The sequence below is a fragment of the Haliotis rufescens genome, unplaced genomic scaffold (assembly GCF_023055435.1).
Source record: "Haliotis rufescens isolate VD_foot unplaced genomic scaffold, xgHalRufe1.0.p SCAF_5, whole genome shotgun sequence".
Classification (NCBI taxonomy): Eukaryota; Metazoa; Mollusca; class Gastropoda; order Lepetellida; family Haliotidae; genus Haliotis; species Haliotis rufescens.
This window is the reverse complement of record NW_025964223.1, coordinates 18,342,306-18,361,753: the sequence shown is the minus strand read 5'-3', so window position 1 is coordinate 18,361,753 and position 19,448 is coordinate 18,342,306. Positions and strand designations below refer to the sequence as shown.

Genomic DNA, 19,448 nt, shown 5'->3' with positions numbered 1-19,448 from the left:
CACATTAAGCTGACACGCCGTGATATAACTGGAATATTGTTAAAAGCGGCGTTAAACCCAACACATTCACTCACTCAAAACCAAACAAAGCTCCTTTTAGAGACGAGCCCACACGCGCAATTAGGCATACACACAGGAACAAAGTTATTCTTCCCCCGGAAAATGCAAATCGATGCAACGTGTGGACAAACGGAAAGGAATGGAAGTCAATGCAAGTCCATCGTGTCCAATCCTTGACACTATCATGCGTGCATGAAACATAAGGCATATTTACATTCAACATAGCCGTCTATGTAGTACACGGGTCAATACGGTGGCTCTAGTGCAACCGCGTGTTCGTAACTGATCAGTCAACACGACTGCAAAGAATCTGGAGCTTGATATTTAGTAAACCCAATCCCTCCCAAGCAATATCGATGTGTACATACCCGGTTGTTGGATACACTATACATGTACATTATAGCTACAGCCAAGGGAGCTATTGTGGTTAAATTTGGCTTAGAAGTTTAACTTAAGCTTTAGGTATATCAATGATCCTAAACCGTTTAACAATTTTAAATAGCCAATGTCCTTCCACTGACTTACCCACCTGAGCTAGAACTAAAGGAGGTCAGTGAAACCGCCTCACCTTGTCCTATTTAGATCTGTACATAAGATTCAAAACGACAATCACTCTCCGCAAGACTGTATCACAAAAGGGATGACTTGAACTGACCAACAGCTAACGTTCCCTTGATATATTCCAGCCGCTCCAGCCATTGGTGTCTACATTTATGAGGTACAATCGAGCATGCTCTTTCTGCAAAGATTTCAAAGAGCGTCATACGACTCTTGCTCAAAGGTTGTTTTGTCCATATGTGTTCAGGTAAACATATGTTTTGCCCTTGGTTTGCCTTGGTTTGAGACGTGTGCTACCGGTGGTGAAAGATACTCTCACCTTTTCATGAACGTCTCGTATCAATATTTGACATTTGATTCATAAACACATGCTCATGATATAGTCGGAATTGTTCAATCGACTCTGCTTTTAACAGAAATTTCTTCTGATTATGAATATGTTTTTGCCGCTTTTATTTACAAACTATTTCTGATTACATGGACATCTCCTTACAATGATGCATCTTTTGATGAGGTAAGATATTTGTATTTTGAAACATTTATTTCAGTCAATAAATGAAGTGACTAGTACATATGCTTCATCACATGATATACAATTACAAGGCATTCATCACATGACATTGTTACTATGTAAACCAACACCAAATATAATCTTTTAGAAAACTACAAATATTAAATATTACGTGCCAACTACAACTTCATCTTTACGCACAGGGAAGATGTTTGAGGGAGAATCTACATGGGGTGTAAACTATTTCACCGAGAATCTACGTGGGGTGTAAACTATTTCACCGAGAATCTACGTGGGGTGTAAACTATTTCACCGAGATTCTACGTGGGGTGTAAAGTATTATTCTTGAGAGCCACCGAGAATCTGCAAACTATTATTCTAAAACATCTCCTAGCATATAAGTGGTTGTAAGCTATTTCACCGAGAATCTACGTGGGGTGTAAACTATTTCACCGAGAATCTACGTGGGGTGTAAACTATTTCACCGAGATTCTACGTGGGGTGTAAACTATTTCACCGAGAATCTACGTGGGGTGTAAACTATTTCACCGAGATTCTACGTGGGTTGTATACTATTTCACCGAGATTCTACGTGGGTTGTAATCTGTTATGCTCGGTAGCCACCGAGAATCAACGTAGGTTGTGAACTATTTCACAGAAAATATATGTTGGTTGGTTAGTTGGTTGGTTGGTTGTTTTACGCCGCACACAGCAATATCCCAGTTATATGACGGCGGTCTGTAAATAATCGAGTCTGGACCAGACAATCCAGTGATTGATATCATGAGCATCGATCCACGCAAATGGGATACGATGACATGCATGAACCAAGTCAGCGATCCTGACTACCCGATCCCGTTAGTCGCCTCTTACGACAAGTATAGTCGCCTTTTAGGGCCGGATCTACCCCGGAACTTCACGGGTCGAAAATATATGTATGGTATGTTGTATATTATTATTCTTCAGAGCCACCGAGAATCTTCGTGGGTTGTAAACTGTTAATCTCCAAAATCACCTAGAATCTAGGAGGGTTGTAAACAAATTCATTATCACCGAAAATATATGTTGGCTGTAAACTATTATGCTCGAGAGCCACCGAGAACCTACGTGGGTTGTAAACTATTGTTTAAAAATCACTAAGAATCTACGTGGGTTGTAAACTATATCCTTAAAAATCACCGAGAATGGGCTTAGTAGTAAACTCTTTCACCGATAATCTACGTGGGTTGTAAACCATTATTCTTAAAAATCAACGAGAACCTACGTGGGTTATAAACTATTTCACTGAGAATGTACGTGTGTTGTTAACTATTATGCTTGTTAGTCACCAAGAATCTACTATCATTCTTAAAAATCATCTTCTTTCACATAATAAAATTACATGTTTTGAAGCAACGACGGAAAATTCTGTTTCTAACACACTCCCCTTCAACAACAACAACAACAACAACAACAACAGCAACAACAACAACAGGCACACCGCCCAAACCATTGAATCGTCAGTCTCATTTCAGTCTGAAACATTTGTAATTCTTGATCATTATTTTGATGACTATATGGGCTAACTGTTGTAACACAGTGAAGCCCTGTTAAACGGGACAACCTCTTTCCAGTGAAATCGATCAGAATAACAATTTCCGGTTTGATGAACCATGGCCACGGAGATATACCTGTATGTTCCTAAGTACCTATATATGTTTGTTCCCCAAAATAATCGTTTGTCATAATATGTCACGATGTAACATGTGTACCTATTCCTACGACAAGACAGAAAATGGCGCGGCTATGATGTTAACTACCGAGTAAAAGAAAGTATACGACCATGTTTGATGGTGGCTAAAAATGAAACAAACAAGAATTGGTTATTCGACGATGATGTATATGATACTGATTTTGGACCTTCAGTTTGCAGTGTTCAGCCTAGTAACATTTTGATTTAAATTTACAAGTGTATACTTTCTTTTGTCCGGCACTTTGTGTCCGACTTGGAAGCCTCTTGAAATGTACAGCACTGACATCATGTCTGATCTAAGACTCATTCATATGTTTTTTATAGATGAAATGCATATGGAACACACACACACACACACACACACACACACACACACAGAGACACAGACAGACACAGACAGACACAGACACACGCACACGCACACGCACACACACACACACACACACACACACACATATTGCGCCATATTTTTATCGTTTTTCGAGTAACAAGATTCTTTTGCGATAATATCTTTCAGAATGGTTCACATATTTAATGGAAGATTGCAGCTGTCAATATTTCATAATGTATGCCTACACGAAGTCAATCTGAGACACATTGCCACCTATATCAGCCATTACAATTGTCTGTTGCTCTTCCACCAAGGCTCGATCGTTTTTCAAAATACGAGATGTCGATCCTTTACAGGTGATAATGCGTTTTACAAATCGTTTATAGCGACTATCAAGCAGAAGGAAAATGAGAGGGTTGAGGGCAGAATTGGCAAAAACAAGACAGAATCCAATAATTTTGAAACCATGCCAAAATTCGTTGAAAAGGCCAGGATCAAAGTAATACCATATAAGGAATGTATGTCGAGGCAGCCAGCAGAGGATGAAAACCAAAACGAGGCAGAAGACAGTAATAGCAAATGATTTTCTCTTACGGAATTTTTTGTCCTCTTTTTCGACATTCAGTTGACGATTATCTCCCTTTAATGGTGTTGATGACGTAGGCTGGGTAAGGGTTGCCTTAGAGATGACACTACAGAATATGAGGACATAGAAAGGAAAAATTACAGCAAGTGGAACAACGAACAGCAAAACAAACCGCACTGCGGTGATGATCTTTGGGTAGACTTGCCCCCACGATGCTGTGTACGCGAGACAGTAGTACAGCTTGCCTGTATGAGACTTGGGTGATTCCACAACAGCTGAAATTAGGTCAGGAATCGAGATGTAGAGTGAAGTCATCCACACGAACGCCAGAATGACAGCGGGAGAGAAACGTCGCCTTGAGGACCGATGACGACCGGAAATGATGATGTACCTTTCAATGCTGAGAATTGTCAGTGTTAACACCGATACGGCTGTCCCAAGTGTTTCAGCAAAGTGACTGAGTTTACAAATCGCTTCACCATACGGCCACGAGAGAAGGTAGTACCAAGTAGCATTGAAAGGAAGTGACACGAACAAAATAACAAGGTCCCCAATCGCAAGGTTGATGACAAATACATTGTGAGGGGTGCCGAATGTCTTATGCTTTATGAAAGAACATAAGAGCAGAATGTTACCAAAGATACCAATGATAAAAATGAGGGTAAAAACAAGTGGGACTGCAACAGCTTCTGGTTGGAGTTCGTGATGATCGGAGTCGGAACAGTTGATGTTGCTGAGAGTCTTGTTGCATCCTTCCTCCACGCCGTCGTCCATCACAGCCTACATTCAGCAGCCTTGTCAGCACAACCTGAAATATTAAACACCATTTAACTTCAACTGATCATTGAAAGAGTTTCGGTCTGTACAATATTATAACAAAAGGATGGGAACGAGTGGCCAAGTCGTCTAAGGCGCCACAACTCTCTGTGCAGAAACCTATCATCGTGGCTGTAATGTTGTAAAGGCATTCATCACTTCGGGCATCACTGACACGCAGATATACAACTGCGATACTGTCATTCACTCACTCAAAGAAGGCAGCTGTGTGTGTGTGTGTGCGTGCGTGTGTGTGCGTGTGCGTGCGTGTGCGTGTGTGTGTCTGTGTGTGTGTGTCTGTATGTGTGTGTGTGTGCGTGCGTGTGCGTGTGCGTGCGTGTGTGTGTGTGTGTGTGTGTGTGTGTGTGTGTGTGTGTGTGTGTGTGTGTGTGTGTGTGTGTGTGTGTGATTACAGGTATATTTCCGTGCCCATGGTTCATCAAACCGGAAATTGTTACTCTGGTCTAATTCACTGGAAAGAGGCTGTCCTGTTACAACAGTTATCTCAAATATATTATATAGATCCATATAGTCATCAAAATAATGATCAAGAATTACAAATGTTTCAGACTGAAATGAGACTGACGATTCAATGGTTTGGTGTGTGTGTGTGTGTGTGTGTGTGTGTGTGTGTGTGTGTGTGTGTGTGTCTGTCTGTCTGTGTGTGCGTCTGTGTGTGTGTGTGCGTGCGTGTGTGCGTGTGTGTGTGATATATTACAGGTATATTTCCGTGCCCATGGTTCATCAAACCGGAAATTGTTACTCTGGTCTAATTCACTGGAAAGAGGCTGTCCTGTTACAACAGTTATCTCAAATATATTATATAGATCCATATAGTCATCAAAATAATGATCAAGAATTACAAATGTTTCAGACTGAAATGAGACTGACGATTCAATGGTTTGGTGTGTGTGTGTGTGTGTGTGTGTGTGTGTGTGTGTGTGTGTGTGTGTGTGTGTGTGTGTGTGTGTGTGTGTGTGTCTGTCTGTCCGTCTGTCTGTCTGTGTATGTCTGTCTGTGTTAGTGTGTGTCTGTGTCTGTCTGTGTGTGTTTGAGTGTGTGTGTGTATGTGTATCTTTGTGTGTGCTCTATACGACATGGTCGGCATACACACATTACTTGAGATAAATCTTTTCGTATAATTATCTCCAGCGGAATAACTTTACCAATGACTGCTGTTAATATTCTCGATTCCCTTTCGTCAGTATGTTTGTATCTGAGGTTTCCTTGAAATCATCTTCTTGTGAAAGGGATACACGATATTCCACAGATATTGGTGTGTTAATTAATTATCAACCACAAAACAGCAAACAAGTAATATCATTTAAGATATTTACTCGATCAGTAAACACATCGGGATTAAGATATACTGAACTCGTTCAGCTCATTTACACCTGAGGTAATTTAGAAGATAATGTTTAACTAAATTTAAATTAAATAACAAGACATGTATGAAACTGTCATGTGAAAATCGACAAAAAGAGGAAACATCTTGCAGGCAGATCTGCATATCCAACATTTTCAACGGCCAAAGAAGTTGAAAATGTCAACTCAGCGCAGTAAAGTTTCCAAGAAATATGATTATAGTTTCATTTGACTCAACTGTTTGTCTTTGTTTGTAGATTATCGATTGCCAGTTTTATTTGACAAAACACACTAACATATCTTATATCTGAACCTATTTAAAGCGTAGCGACCACCTGCCTTGCTATGTCTCACGTACTACACATCCTGTTATGGTGATGGCGGGGTAGCAGAGTTGTTACAGAGTTCGTTCGTCATGCGGAAGGCTTCGGTTCGATTCCCCGCATGGGTACAATGTGCCCTCCTCCATGATATTGCTTGAATATTGCAAAAAGCGGCGTAAAACCCATCTCACCTTTCTGACCCATGTAATGTGGTGTTAATTATATAGCACACGTAAATTGTTTCGAGCATCACCTCCTTTTGAGCCCCTAGACAATGCGTAACCATGCGCGTAGTGACGAAACCAAGGTAGGCGCTTCAAAGCTCACTGATGAGCGTCAAAGTGTTCGGCAAGTGTGAAAACATATCTCAAAACTTACTTTTTCACAAATGCACATTTTAATCAAACTTGATCTGATAATATTTTTTTCAGAACAATCGTATGCACCGATGATGTATCGGCCGCTCTTCGTAAACTTCATGTCTGTAATGTCATGTGTTTTATCATGTCGTGCAACCATTGAAACTTGACTGTAATAGAGTGCCTCGAAATCAGGTGACGGTAACAAGATGGCGCCTGATTTCTCGCCGCGCTTGGCGAGGCATTATGACGATCAAATTGACATGATGTTGGCATTTGACTATCCAATTGTAAACAGAAATAAATGTTCTAAAAGGTAAGGCTTTGTGTAATGTGATTGTTATTAGACGCGTAATGAGAAAAATACTTCTTAAGTACTCGAAACCACAGTACGCAAAGAGAGGCACTGAAACAAGAATACAAGTAGTGGTACTGACAACCTAGTACCCACTGCCTGAAGCTTCTGATCATCATTACAAGAGCGTACTAAAAAGATAAACCGTTCAGATGTTGGTTTTAATTCGAGATGCACGCAAATGTAACCATTTGCAGTCACCTGACTCCCAACCCTTACCCGGATTATAACCACGTGATCAGGACTCCAGGATTAGATGTTGTTGTTCATGCCTTAAGGGTTGATAGTTTTGAGATAAAAAAATCCATTTTAGTTCAATGGATCGGCGTTTAGCCGTGCTGTTGTCCGACTTAGGGTCCGTTTTGATTTGATAGTGTAGGTCTCTAGTTGAGTGTCCCATAGAGTTGAAATGTTTGGCGACGGGTTTGTCCCTTTGATGGTTGATGTGGGCAAAGTGGTTTTGAGTCTGACCAAAAGACGTTAAAAGATGGTCCTTGTTGTTACCCTGTCTGGCGCTCGGCTTTAAGGGGCTAAAACAAGGACTGGTCGGCTCGGAGTCAGTATACTGTGTCTGAGTGGGGTATTCATGTTAAACTGCGGCATGGTATCTCAGTGAGCTAGCACTATAAATCGGCATCAGTCCGGACTAGTACAAGCAGCCACACAAACACACACACACGTACATGCACGTCGCTATATAAGTGCAATAATCTTGGACGCGACGTTAAACCCCATTTCACCTCACCTCACCTCTTTGAGTCTGATGCAAAAGTGTCGTGTTGTTTCTCCTACAAGCTGTTTCCCACCATTTGGAGCAGTTTCGTAAGTAGATTATGTTTCTACTCTTACAGGTGAAGTGCATTTGGCATTTGGCCTATAAGTCTGTTGAGAGCCATTCAGCTCGAAACTAGTCACCAATACCAGAGGTTACTCTTGGGTTTTAGGCCAAAACATCTTCTTGAGACGTTCATACAGTTTGTCCCTACGTAGGTGCATACTCCAATGAACTCACACAAAGAGAAAGACAGTATCTGTACAACAAGCTGAACATACAAGATTAGAAATTCCTGTGTGGTGTGTTTGGAATATTTGTAAATCGAATGGAAGTGGGTGCTGCAATCTGACTGGTTGAGAACCGTTATTAAATGGAATTAAATTTGCACACATTTCATGTGTTGGTGCAGAGGTTGTAATGTATTGGGTATGATGTTACAGTGCATTCATGATTAGCAATGTTCGGTGGTGGGTTTGTGAGGCTTGTATGGCGATGCCGTTGTGGTGTTATCCATCAACCAGAATTTCAACAAAAACAGAAAGATTGAACTAGTGGCAAACAGCTTAATGTACCGGCAGAAATATTCCCGATCGAAATGGGATCACATGGAGAAAGCGATGGGATTTGTTACATAGCCTTTCATACTTCAAAGAATCCACAATCTGAACAGTAAAACGCATCAGCCATTGGTTCACGTCGACAAAAAGTCAATTGCAGAAGACATGGTTTAAAGTCACCTGCTGTCGGTATCTCAGACCTGTAATTGGATCAAAGACAGGCTGTTTGAGTGTAACAGATGAAAACAGATGGCTACTCATCCAATAACTGGAGATGCTTTACAAATTATTGCCAGATTATTTTAGGATAGTTTTATCTGATTTCACATTTCTTCCTTGGCACCATTGTATAGATTGTAAGTAGACTATTTTGTGTGAGGTTTCCATGTTAATCAAGTCATCTTAAGAGTGGAAGTTTGCAGGGGGGTTGGGGGGAGGGGGGTGGGGTTGGTGAGGTTGAGGTTGAGGTTGAGGTGAGGTTGGGGGTGAGGGTGGTGACGGATGTGTGGTTGTGCAGGATTGCTTAAATGTGCGTGACGGTGGTAGTGTAGTTGTGCATGTATTGCTGGAAGGAGTGTGACGGCGGTAGTGTAGTTGTGCATGTATTGCTGGAAGGAGTGTGACGGCGGTAGTGTAGTTGTGCAAGTATTGCTTGAAGGTGACTGGCGGGGGTAGTGTGGCTTTGCAGGTATTGCTTGAATGTGCGTGACGGTGGTAGTGTAGTTGTGCATGTATTGCTTGAAGGTGTGTGGCGACGGATGTGTGGTTGTGCAGGTATTGTGTGAATGTGTGTGATAGTGGTTGTGTTTGTGCAGGTATTGCTTGAAGGATTGTGGCAGCGGTAGTGTTGTTGTGCAGGTATTGCTTAAAGGTGGGTGGCGACGGATGTGTAGTTGTCTAGGTATTACTTAAAGGAGTGTGGCGACGGATGTGTGGTTGTGCAGGAATTCTTGAAGGTGTGTGACGGTGGTAGTGTCGTTATGCAGGTATTGTTTGAAGGAGTGTGGCAGTTGTAATGCGGCTGTGCAGGATTGCTTAAATGTGCGTGACGGTGGTAGTGTAGTTGTGCATGTATTGCTTGAAGGAGTGTGACGGCGGTAGTGTAGTTGGGCAGGTATTGCTTGAAGGTGTGTGACGGTGGTAGTGTAGTTGGGCAGGTATTGCTTGAAGGAGTGTGATGGCGGTAGTGTAGTTGTGCAAGTATTGCTTGAAGGTGACTGGCGGGGGTAGTGTGGCTTTGCAGGTATTGCTTGAATGTGCGTGACGGTAGTAGTGTAGTTGTGCATGTATTACTTGAAGGTGTGTGGCGACGGATGTGTGGTTGTGCAGGTATTGTGTGAATGTGTGTGATAGTGGTTGTGTTTGTGCAGGTATTGCTTGAAGGATTGTGGCAGCGGTAGTGTTGTTGTGCAGGTATTGCTTGAAGGTGGGTGGCGACGGATGTGTAGTTGTCTAGGTATTACTTAAAGGAGTGTGGCGACGGATGTGTGGTTGTGCACGAATTCTTGAAGGTGGGTGACGGTGGTAGTGTCGTTATGCAGGTATTGTTTAAAAGTAGTGTGGCAGTTGTAATGCGGCTGTGCAGGATTGCTTAAATGTGCGTGACGGTGGTAGTGTAGTTGTGCATGTATTGCTTGAAGGAGTGTGACGGCGGTAGTGTAGTTGTACAGGTATTGCTTGAAGGTGACTGGCGGGGGTAGTGTGGCTTTGCAGGTATTGCTTGAATGTGCGTGACGGTGGTAGTGTAGTTGTGCATGTATTGCCTGAAAGAGTGTGACGGCGGTAGTGTAGTTGTGCATGTATTGCTTGAAGGAGTGTGACGGCGGTAGTGTAGTTGTGCATGTATTGCCTGAAAGAGTGTGACGGCGGTAGTGTAGTTGTGCATGTATTGCTTGAAGGAGTGTGACGGCGGTAGTGTAGTTGTGCAGGTATTGCTTAAGGGTGTGTGGCGGCGGATGTGTAGTTTTGCAGGTATTGCGTGAATGTGTGTGCGATAGTGTTTGTGCAGGTATTGCTTGAAGGATTGTGGCAGCGGTAGTGTAGTTGTGCAGATATTACTTAAAGGAGTGTGGCGACGGATGTGTGGTCGTGCAGGTATTACTTGAAGGTGTGTGACGACGGTAGTGTTGGTGTGCAGGTATTGTTTGAAGGTGTGTGACGGTGGTAGTGTGGTTGTGCGGGTATTGCTTAAAGGTGTGTGGCGACGGATGTGCGGTCTTTCGGGTATTGCGTGAATGTGTGTGACAGCGGTAGTGTTTGTGCAGGTATTACTTAAAGGTGTGTGGCGACGGATGTATGGCTGTATAGGTATTGCTTGAAGCTGTGTGACAGCGGTAGTGTGGTTGTGCAGATGTTACTTGAAGGTGTGTGACGGTGGTAGTGTGATTGTGCAGGTATTGGATGAAGGTGTGTCTCTGTGTGTGTGCGTGTGTATGCGTGTGTATGCGTGTGTGTGACAGCGGAGGTTCGGACACATATTGTACGGATCCGTGGGTGAGCAGATCAACGACTTGCATGTTTATTTGGGTACAGTATTGCGGTTGGGTATTAGGGTACAGTATGTACATTTGGAAAGTACTGATCTATAGGTATACATGTCGGGATGTTAGAGGTGTTGTTCTACAGGTATGTTGGTCAGGTGCGCTTGTCACTGAAACAACATCTGATCAAATGCTTGACTTCCTCATTGATAACATACATGTACAATCCGGGTGGTAAGACATTTAGGTAAAAAGTAGGCATTCCCATGGGCACCAATAGTGTTCCCCTTCTTGCTGATCTGTTATGCATAGGAATGGGAATTTCTGCTCTGCTGGCAAAGTGCAACAAGGGAATTTGGCCCGGAAGTTTTACTAAAGCTTCAGGTATTAATGATATGTTATTCTTCAATAACCATCAAAACGCCAATTCCCTTCCACTGATTTTCCCACCTTAACTAGAAATAAAAGAGACCAGTCTGCCCACCTCGACTGGTTCATATTTGGATCTATGCATAAAGATTCAGCGTGACAATCAACTCTCCACAAGACACGAGGGATTACTTCAACTTTCCAGCAGTCGACTTTCCCTTTATGTCGAGCAAGATCCAGCAGCTCCACCCTTCGGTAAATCTACTTTTCACAACTTTTGAGGTACAAAAGAGCATGCTCTTTCTACAAAGATTTCAATACTCATACGACTACTGCTCATAAGTTGTTCAATCAAGGTTACAACATTCAAGGCATCAGTAAAGCTTTCAAAACGTTTTATGGTAGACATTGGGAGGATATTTCCAAATTTGACGCATCAGTGTCAAAGATGATGTCCCTATTTTGACATGCACCAAATGTTACCATTTGGAAAGATGGAATGCTTGTTGCAGAGAAATAATGAAGATCCATGACTTTGTACTTTGCTAATTACTGAATGTCAATCAAAACTTATTTATATAATTTCAACCAATCATACATCGCACGATGTCTACAGACTACAATATCTAAACCTATGCGAATGTGCCTCGATATAAGTCAGGTACACTCACCGACATGTCATAAAAGATAAAAAAATCGAAGTTTTTCATCGGGAAATGATGCCTGGCATTGTGGTAAGGATGTTGTATGTTTCTGAAGCGGTTGTCAGATTTGGACAACATGCTTTCAGATCGATCTGAGAGTTAAATTAACTATCAAATACGCATTAATGTCGCACTGGCTGAAGCGTCACCGTCTATTGTGATGAGACACTTTATGATTGACTTATCTTAATCCATTGTATTGACATCATGTGTCTGTTCGACCTTCGAACAAAAATAAACGACCAGTCCAGAAACTAGAAGAAGGTTAATGACGCATTATATCGCGTTCGGCTCATCCCTTAACACATTGTGTCAATTTCGTGACACTTTGGTACAAGGAATTGGATATTTTTGTTCGAAGTTCGTTTTCAAAAATAAGTATTTGACAGCTTCATTGTCACAGAAACGAGATGTTTATATAAAAAACAAAGTTACATCTCTATCCAAAGTCTATTCATCCATCGTTAATTGTAGTTTTCTGAGAGTGACCTAAATGTGTGCTCTTTGATGCATTTATTCTGAATATTTCCTTGGTAGGACATAAATATATCGACAAAACCCTTTCCATTTTCAATAGAAATATTTGGATAAGCAGGCTGAGTCGTTTGTACGATTCCGACTATATCATAAACATGTGTTTATGAATCACCATCACATAGTAATGATACAGGGGTTTGCGAAAAGGTGAGCATATCCTGCCTTACCAGTGGCACAAACACATGCAAAGCCAAATCAATTGTTCAACTGAAAAAAAACACGGGAACATATGGTACAAGTCAAAAATAGGGAATTGTATCGGATGTCGTTTTTGTCACTGATGTGTCAAATTTGGAAATGTCCTCCACATGTCTACCATAAAACGTTTTGAAAGCTTTGCTGAGGCCTTGAATGTTGTAACCTTGATCAAGCAAATTCTGAGCAAGAGTCGAATGAAGCTCTTTGAAATCTTGATAGAAAGAGCATGCTCGATTGTATCTCAAAAGTTGTGAAATGTGTTTTGTAACTCAATTTAATAAAAGCGAGTTTGGTTCACAAAATTATTGACAAAATGAATGACGTCATTTTACAAAGTCTTTAAGATAAGAAAAAGTGCGTATATACACACTTCCGTATATATACACCTCCGTATATACATACTTCCGTATATATACACTTCCCGTATAAACAGTATCCCTAATACCAATGAAAGTTTTGTGCGACATGACTGCCAAATATTTGTCACAAGTTTGACGCATTTAAATAACTTCTCTAGTTGTACATGTGTACTGGCTTTGACTCCGGAAACTTTGATCTGAATTAAAAATTGGCGCGGTGGACAAACAGTAATACAATTGCGCACCATATTTGAGAAGAATACAACTGTGTTGAATTTTTAAGTGCCCCCGACAGAAATTTTTTTTTTTTTTTACTACGAGCCTTCCACCCTCAACGGTCATAATGAATTATCAGTCCACTGTCCAGTCCCTCTGACATGCGTTAAGCATATAACGTAGAACTTAAAGTTTAAGTATTTGTATTATTCTATTCTATTATTTAGTTTATTACTGTTCAGTACCTTCACCATCAGGACATATTTGTCGTAACAAGTTTGGCTTCATCAAGTAACGACTGTGGTATAAAAGAGCTCCTAAATAAGCAAACTTCAACATTTGAACGCAACGTTGTTTTGGCATTAACTGTACCGCTACAATATTATTTTACTTTCAATAAAACTCCAAAGTAAAAATACAGGAGATTATATAAAATGGATATCCTGTTAACTAAGTGTTTTCTTAAGGCTGTAGCATGCTGACAATGGCACATGCGTTCGTGCTCCTGAAATAAATGATATCTTCATCCTTTTATTTACTAGAACTAACGTAACACGAGTCTAACCAAACCGAGTATATGATCTCCTCAGCCCACGATATGACAGACATTTCCACCAGCCATCTAGTGTGTCTAATGGCGTGTATGGTGACTGGTGAGGCGTTGGCTTACACGGTAAACCTGGAAGTGTCAGGGGCACACAGACACACGCACGCACGCACGCACACATACACGCACATACATACACGCACATACATACATACATACATACATACATACATACATACATACATACATACATACATACATACATACGTACGTACGTACGTACGTACATACACATAAACTATGTTTATAACGAACACGCTTATAACGAACTAACGGATAAAACGAACTGCTTTTTGTTCCCGTCCATTTGTTGTGTATATCCTTTCACGAACCACGGTTATAACGAACTAAAATTAAAGAAAAATAAAAAAAGATAATATATTAAACACGAATTGTTCTCCTACATGTTTAAGCATAATCTCCCTGAAGAAGCTGAAAAATGAAGACCGATCTGTGTCGTTTCATTATCTTTGCGAAATTCAATACAAATGTGCTATTGTACACTGGTCAATCTCACAAATATATATATTTACTGTGTCATGTAGGGGATTGTGGGAATCATCCAGACATATCTGATCTATATGATCATGTCTGCTGGGGTGAAGCCGATGAGGTGAAGTGAAATGGGGTTCAACGTGTGTGTGTGTGTGTGTGTGTGTGTGTGTGTGTGTGTTTGTCCGTGTGTGTGTGTGTGTGTGTGTGTGTGTGTGTGTGTGTGTGTGTGTGTGTGTGTGCTTGTACTTGTCCGGACTGATGCCGATTTATAGTGCCAGCCCACTGAGATACCATGCTGCAGGTTAACATGAATTCCCCACGCAGACATTGTATACTGACTCCGAGCCGACCAGTCCTTGTTTTAGCCCCTTTATGCCGAGCGCCAGACAGGGTAACAACAAGTACCATCTGTTAACGTGTTTTGGTATGACGTGGCCGGGGATCGAACCCCGGACCTTCCGCTCTCCGGGCGGACGCTCTACCACTTAACCACGGAGGCGGCTCGGGTGTAGCCGGTTGGATTATATGGTTCAAACAGTTGCTGTGATGGTGAGATGGTGACGTACTAGGCCGTTAAAGAAGTATGTTGGCCAGACATGCACGAATTCTTCGAGGCATGCTTCTCATGAGTCGACCAATGTCAGCTCGACTCATGTTGTTCCACTCATGAGTGAGAGCAACACCGGTGCATTGAAAGTTGTGGGTGGATTTTGACGTTGACGTACACGCCTGCCAATGACGTCCCACACGTGATCATTGCGGGAAAGGTCAGGACTGAGTGCTGGCCATGGCATGACATGGATGATTTGCTGTTGGAAGAATCGGGTCACAATCCTGGTACGTGGATTATCATCTTGAAAGATGAAACGTTTCCCAAATCGACGTGCAAATGAGACCACGAGTGGTGCCTTGATGTTGTCCCGATGGTTTTGGCCTGTGACTCTGTCATTTGGCGGTCGGGTAGCCTAGTGGTACGGTAAAAGCGTTTGCTCGTCACGCCGAAGACCCGGGTTCGATTCCCCACATGGGTAAATGTGTGAAGTGCATTTTCTGGTGTCCCCCGCCGTGATATTGCTGGAATATTGCTAAAAGCGGCGTTAAGCCATACTCACTCACTCACTCTTATTAAAACGCTTGTTCTGCCTGTCGCCTTTGTGCGCTGAAATAGTCATGCTTATTTTGTCACCCCAGGGAGGGGATCATTAACTCACAACGTGACAAGTACTGGCCACGTTACAGCGTCTCTGGTAGGCGAGACGTGACCAAGACCCGGAGATGCAATCAGAGACAGAGATATAAAGTAGACAGTAAAACAATCAAATACAGAAGCACTGTCTATAAACAGTGAAAAAGTGTACGCACCGATTACCTGATATTTTCATATAAAATAGCCTTACATACAATCATATTTTTTAATTTTGTGCTGAAACCCCATTGTCTTTGCTTACAAAGGGACATACACGTATTGAAAAACAAACGATTTCTGTATCGTGTATCTAATGACTGTTTGTTGCTGCTCCATGATCAAAGTTATTTGTCTACTATTTCAAAGAGATTCCTGGCATCATATCATATGTCAGTGTAGCAAAAGGTAAATATAGTAAAAAGGTTAAAATACCTGTGTGGAAATCTATCACTATCAAAAGTCTATCACTTTTCTCGAATGTTTTAATGATAATGCCATTTAAACTTCATTATATGACAATATTTTATCAGTTGGAGGTTATTCTTGATAACCTAATGTTATTATTTCATGTTCATTAAAACATACATCATCCAATTTAAGAGTGTGCAAAAATATATTATGTCAAGAAAGAGATTTTATTAACATTTAGACATATCGTATGTTACATTTCGTGTTTTTTTCCATTTACAATCCCACACCAAGTGACTATCTCATGGAAGAATCACACTTTAATCACGTTAATATTTTCAATATTTACACTTGTTCGCTGTCTGCATATATGTTCATGGAAAGGGCGTTGAAAGTTATCTTTTGCCCAATCCACTAAAACTTTTAATGTCAATAACATTTGTTTTAAGCTAATAAAAACTACCTTCTAGAAAGTTATAAAAAGTTATAAGATTCATGTAAAAAGTTCAGCAACTATTTATTCCAAAAGGATGCGTGTAAGTTCGGCACATGGTGTTTCGAGAGTGTGACACTAAACTTAGATCATGTTGTATGCTCAGCTACACTGTAGATTTGGAAACCCACGCTGTGTCTAACAGGGACCAATACATTAAGATGAATTATTTTCCAGTCTTCGTTTTTATGAACAATCAATGATTCAGTCTAGTGTCTACCATATGAATCATCTAATTCAATTATATGTCAAGGAACATAGCCCAAGCAGTACGTATTGACCATAAATACACAACACTATACGCTCAGAAGTATAAAAAGCGGCTAAAGGTATTTAATTTATTCTTGAAGAAGGTAAATAAAACCGATAAATAATATAAGAAATATATGAATATGAGACTTTATCCTTTGAACATTTTAAAAGTATGTTTTGCTGAAATCCATATAATAAAAAGGAACATGCATTCATTGTGACGGCCTTTGAAACTATTTTATAAACATGACTATGAATGGGATTACCATACACTACAATTGCGCACTGGCAGAAAAATATATACAAAACCCCAAGAAGCTGTTTAAGAATAGCGTGTGAGCGAGTGAGTGAGTATTGCAGTGTATCGTATGGATAAATTCAAATACTGAAAACTTCGCAAGTTCCCACAATTGAAAGTAGGGGTCAAGTAAGGGAAGGAATCTTAGTCATTACATGTAAATATTCTTTGATGATTAATGCTAATATGTTGTTTCTTAATACATAATTTTATCAATATGGAGTTTGTAGTGAACTGGGAAACATGTCTATTGAATAAAATGTGTTAACATCTATATGTGATTTTGTGATGTTTGATGATTAATATGAATGATATAATATACATAATATATGATATAATGATAACCGACCATTTGTACATGGTTATATATCATCATCATTTAAATCTTTGGTTATGACACACCTGCCTCCATGTGTTTGTGTAGTTTGATATTTATGTGTCTGTTTCGCTGTGATACATGTTCATGTGTTAACGATATTTCACATACAGTTCAGCATATATCAGTTGACAGAAAAACATTCGAAAATTCGAGACTATTACATTCGAGGACGAGTTAAAAATTCTCTTATCATTTCAGATATACAATATCATAAAACTCTCCTAAAACGAATCTAATTGGTTCATCAGGCAGAATCAGAATACCCGTACTTGGATGCTAGCTGAATCTGTATAAAAAGTGATTCTGCAGCCCTGGGCGATAGGTAGAAAAATAGCGTCACTCACCTGGTGTTATGTGCAGCCTTGACACGTGTGTAACAGTTACAGATGGTGAAGTCGTTCTGTGACAGAGGCCGATTCAACAGGCGACGAGCTTCATCGCCATCCCCTTTGAAAACATACACGCTTTCCTAAAATGCTTTACTTTTTATAGACGACAGAAAAGGTGGCTTAGATGGAAGACTATCTCACGTTGCTGCCACCGGGCGGTGCAGGTATTGCTGTGGACGTGCTCCTCGCGAGAACGCCAGCGGTATGGGTCACTCACAGCTTTGCAGCGTACCGCAGTCCACTGCCGCTGCAATTCTGCATTCAATATTGATGGCAAAAACAATTGTCACAGATACAATTGAGTTAGTTGGAAGCTACGGTTAATGTCAAACGATTAGCTCCTTTTCTAGCTCTATTAAATGTCGCTTCATATTGTTAATTAGTGTCCATGAAAGCATGCCAGATGTACTGTGATTGTATAACGTAGGATGATATCGGCAGATTGGTTTCATTTCCAGAACATAATAGTTGGTGATGAGGAAGAATAATTAGTTATGGTGATGCTTGCTATTCTTGTTGACAGCGTCCCCTTAGGAAACAGACATCTCGTCAAGCTTTCAGCTCAGATCTCATGCATGGAAAAGCAAGACTTATTTAACTCGTTTTGTTTTATTTGTTTAATTGTTGCACTCAGCAATTTCCCAGCTATGACGGCTGTCTGTAAATAATCGAGTCTGGAGTCGCCTCTTAAGACAAGCATTGTCGCCTTTTACGGCAAACATGGATTACCGAAGCCCTATTCTACCTCGGTTCTTCACGGGTCTGTTCAACTAGTAGTATAAGCGTAACGCTATTTTTCAGGGCATTATCATTTGCAGAAGACCGAGGTCTTCCATCAACTGACCGACGAAGGAGGGCATTTGAAAAGACCGAGGGCTTCTGCAATTGATAATGCCCTGAAAAATAGCGTTACCGTTATTATAGCTAAAATGGATGGAATTTGTTATCAAATAAAAAGAAACAACAATATCGGTTTTGAAAAATTTACTGCAATCAACACGAATGTCACTGACCCACTTTTACAAATATGGAAACGTCATAGAACAAACCAGATGACGTCACTATTCAACGACAGAAGGACGACTGGTTGAAATGACGCAGAGAAAAACAATTGATTTAGTTTTACATATTGATTATGTCAAGTTACTAAGAACGTTTCACTGTGAAATGAGAGATGTTCTTTACACCTACGTCTTGCTAGCAAGTAAGTTATTCCCATCTTACGAAATTTCTGGTCAAAGATGTGGAACATGTTACAGATTATGAAATACGTAAAAGTTTCTTAAGAAAGCACCATATTTAGTCTTTGCTACATTGATCTACACACAAACACCTGTGACAGACATACGAAAGTGAAACTTGAGGGCTTGATCTATTTTGGTGAAATATTATAGATTGCCTTACTTGAAGCAAGCTTTTACTGGCGTTTTTGTTCTTACCACTTATCTGATTATTATATTTAAAATAACATGTGTTTCCCTTTGAATGCATGTGATTGGTGAGTAAAGTGATAATCCATGAAACGTCCAAACTCTTAATATCATATTCGCATGTGTTTCAGGCCGTGACCTTAAAACTCGAAAGGTTAAAACATCTTTAAGAAGGTAAGGGGATTAAACTCACCATTCCGCTCTCTGTATTTGTACTTAACCCCAAAATATCTTATGGGTTGTGCTTGATTCGTGAGGATATTAAAACTAAACTCAACAAGTTGATATTTTGAGCAGTTTTGGATGATAGGCTCTGTTGA

General features: G+C 40.6%; 1 protein-coding gene across 1 annotated transcript; it reads right to left on the bottom strand.

Annotated features, from left to right (window-relative positions):
• Positions 1-3,302: 3,302 nt before the first annotated feature.
• On the bottom strand, positions 3,303-17,881 carry LOC124145167 (neuropeptide CCHamide-1 receptor-like). The gene is made up of 2 exons (XM_046514854.2): positions 17,654-17,881; positions 3,303-4,586 (listed from the first exon to the last, which is right to left on the bottom strand). Exon 2 carries the CDS (start codon positions 4,550-4,552, stop codon positions 3,434-3,436), a length of 1,119 nt encoding a protein of 372 aa, XP_046370810.2. The 5' UTR covers positions 4,553-4,586; positions 17,654-17,881; the 3' UTR covers positions 3,303-3,433.
• Positions 17,882-19,448: the final 1,567 nt, after the last annotated feature.

Coding starts and splice junctions, on each gene's coding strand:
- LOC124145167 (XM_046514854.2), bottom strand. CDS start 4,552: ATGGACGACGGCGTGGAGGAAGGATGCAACAAGACTCTCAGCAACATC.